The sequence below is a fragment of the Octopus bimaculoides genome, chromosome 3, assembly GCF_001194135.2.
Source record: "Octopus bimaculoides isolate UCB-OBI-ISO-001 chromosome 3, ASM119413v2, whole genome shotgun sequence".
Taxonomy (NCBI): domain Eukaryota; kingdom Metazoa; phylum Mollusca; class Cephalopoda; order Octopoda; family Octopodidae; genus Octopus; species Octopus bimaculoides.
In genome coordinates, this window is record NC_068983.1 from 99,835,382 (window position 1) to 99,838,022 (window position 2,641).

At 35.5% G+C, this 2,641-nt stretch overlaps 1 protein-coding gene across 1 annotated transcript; it reads left to right on the forward strand.

Moving 5' to 3' along the window:
* The first annotated feature begins 928 nt into the window (after window positions 1-928).
* On the forward strand, window positions 929-2,120 carry LOC106875715 (casein kinase I-like). Its single transcript, XM_052966353.1, has one exon. It carries the CDS (start codon window positions 1,050-1,052, stop codon window positions 2,019-2,021), a length of 972 nt encoding a protein of 323 aa, XP_052822313.1. The 5' UTR covers window positions 929-1,049; the 3' UTR covers window positions 2,022-2,120.
* Window positions 2,121-2,641: the final 521 nt, after the last annotated feature.

Here is a 2,641-nt window from a genome sequence, read left to right on the forward strand (position 1 = left end):
TTAGGGTTAGGGTTTTAGGGTTAGGGTTAGGGTTAGTGTTTGAGAAAAAAGTCAAAATTGAAGAATTTGGGGAGGAAAGGTGGGGTGAAATTTGACAATGCCGATTTTTGGCAATTTTCCGGAACCTCCGTATCCGAAAACGGGGGTTTTCAGCAAAGAAAATTTTAAAAATAAACAAATTTGGGAGAAAATGGGGGGGGGGGGACCGAAGTCTTTCCTAAAATTTATATCAACCAAATTATATTTTCTTTGTTGTTTACTTTTCATTAATTATTAGTTCCTTTTTTTTTTTAACAAGTCAGAAAACCATTCTTTTATGAGGGAGAATGACGAACAAGTGTTTATTTTTCTTTTTCATATTTATTGACCCAAGGGATAAAAAGTGAACTAAACCTAGAGGGAGTTTAAAATCAACATATCTTGAAATATTGGACTGCATTAATGCGAGAACCTACAAAGTACATCGACACTACTCCCTCCTTCGCTGGTTAAAGATAAAAAAAATAATGAAATACGTAGATAGTTAAGTTCAATATCGAAACCGTTAACAAGAAATAAATTTAAAAAAACTTCAAGATAACGGGTTTGTCCCTTTGGAGATGAGGTCGTGTAAATAGCTTTGTATAAAAATAACAAATAGGAAATTTTATCAGCAAGTTAAAACTTTCACATGATACCCAGTAAAGACATTTTTTTTATTGTATATGTTTTCCACCCTGCTCTTCTTAAATTTATTTCTGATTCGCTCAAAAATACATAGAAACTTTTATTTTTGATTCGCTCAAAATATATATATAAATATGAAATAATTCTCATGGAAATTGATAAATTGAAAACCTATAAAGTTAAGCTTATTCAGATAAAGTAGTAACTTCCTGTTCGCATGCGCAGTGGTCTAGGTACTAATATTATGGGATATTACTTTTGCGTGGCATTGTGGGCTTAGATTTTTTATAGTATCCAAAATGGCAGCCAGTCTGGGCTGGCGTAGTATATCTTTAATACCATTTCACTATACTAATAATTTGTGTGCAAACTAAGAACTTAATATGGATGTAAGCAGCGAAAGATCATCTGGTCGGAATGACTTTTTCGTTGGCGGGAAGTATCGATTATTGCGGAAAATTGGTAGTGGGTCGTTCGGTGATATTTACTTAGGAATCAACATAACAAATGGCGAGGAAGTCGCTGTTAAATTGGAGCCAGTCGATGCTCGCCACCCTCAACTTCTATACGAAAGTAAACTCTATAAAATCTTGCAAGGAGGTGTCGGCATTCCTCATGCTCGTTGGTGTAGCCAGGATAGAGATTATTATATCCTTGTTATGGATTTATTAGGGCCGAGCCTTGAAGATTTGTTCAACTTCTGTTCAAGGCGATTTACCATGAAAACTGTTTTAATGATTGCGGACCAGATGATAGGGCGTGTCGAGTATGTTCAAAACAGAAATTTTATTCACCGAGATATTAAGCCTGACAATTTCTTGATGGGAATTGGACGTCACTGTAATAAGGTATTTATGATAGATTTTGGTTTGGCTAAAAAATATCGCGACGGTAAGACACGCGTACATATTGAATATCGTGAAGATAAAAATTTGACCGGAACTGCTCGTTATGCTAGCATTAATGCTCACTTGGGAATCGAACAGAGTCGTAGGGACGATATGGAATCCCTTGGCTATGTCTTGATGTATTTCAATCGTGGTAGCCTTCCTTGGCAAGGTCTGAAAGCGGCGACCAAAAAACAGAAGTATGAGAAGATAAGCGAGAGGAAAATGTCTACTCCCGTCGAAGCCCTGTGTAAAGGTTTTCCTGCAGAATTCGCTATGTATTTGAATTATTGCCGTGGATTGCGTTTTGCCGAAGCTCCCGATTATATGTACCTCAGGCAGCTTTTCCGCATACTTTTTCGTACTCTTAATTATCAGTACGATTATACATTTGACTGGACAATGTTGAAACAAAAAGCTACAAGCAACGTACAGCCACCACAAACTGCAATTTCGAATGTTCGTTAGAATAGCTTGCAATAACTTTTTGAAGAAAGCTTCGAACGATGTCTTGATATGAAAAAAAAAAAGCACCAATTTTTTTTTAAATACCAGTCTCGTGTGTCATACTAAAGTCATTGGAGTAAAAATTTGCTTACCCATTGTGAAAGTTTAACCAAAGACTGGTTAAACAGTCCTTGTATATATGAAAAAGAAAAACTACAAATTGGGAGGAATGTATTTTGGATATAAAAAGAAAAGAAAATCCTGTTTGAAGTCCTAACAGAATTGGTTAAATATAAATACCATCTTATCCGTCTGTTTCTTTTTACATGTACGCATACATTCTTACTTTCTCTCCCTCCCACTCATCCTCTGATAAATATTTTTAAACAGACAGTCCGAGTGCTTTGATGTCCAAAGGAATTAACGTGATGATTCACAATTGTTATAAAACGATGACTGTAATAAAATTTGGTGAGAGACCTGGCTAGATTTTGTTTATGCAGTATCGGCATCAAACCCAAACTGTCTGAACTTCTGACATACGAGTGAGTGGTTATTGGAATTTTTAATTAAGCAACCTTTTCCACAGGTATAAAATGGAAATAAAATATTGCCTTGGAGAATAAGAGAAATTACTGCAT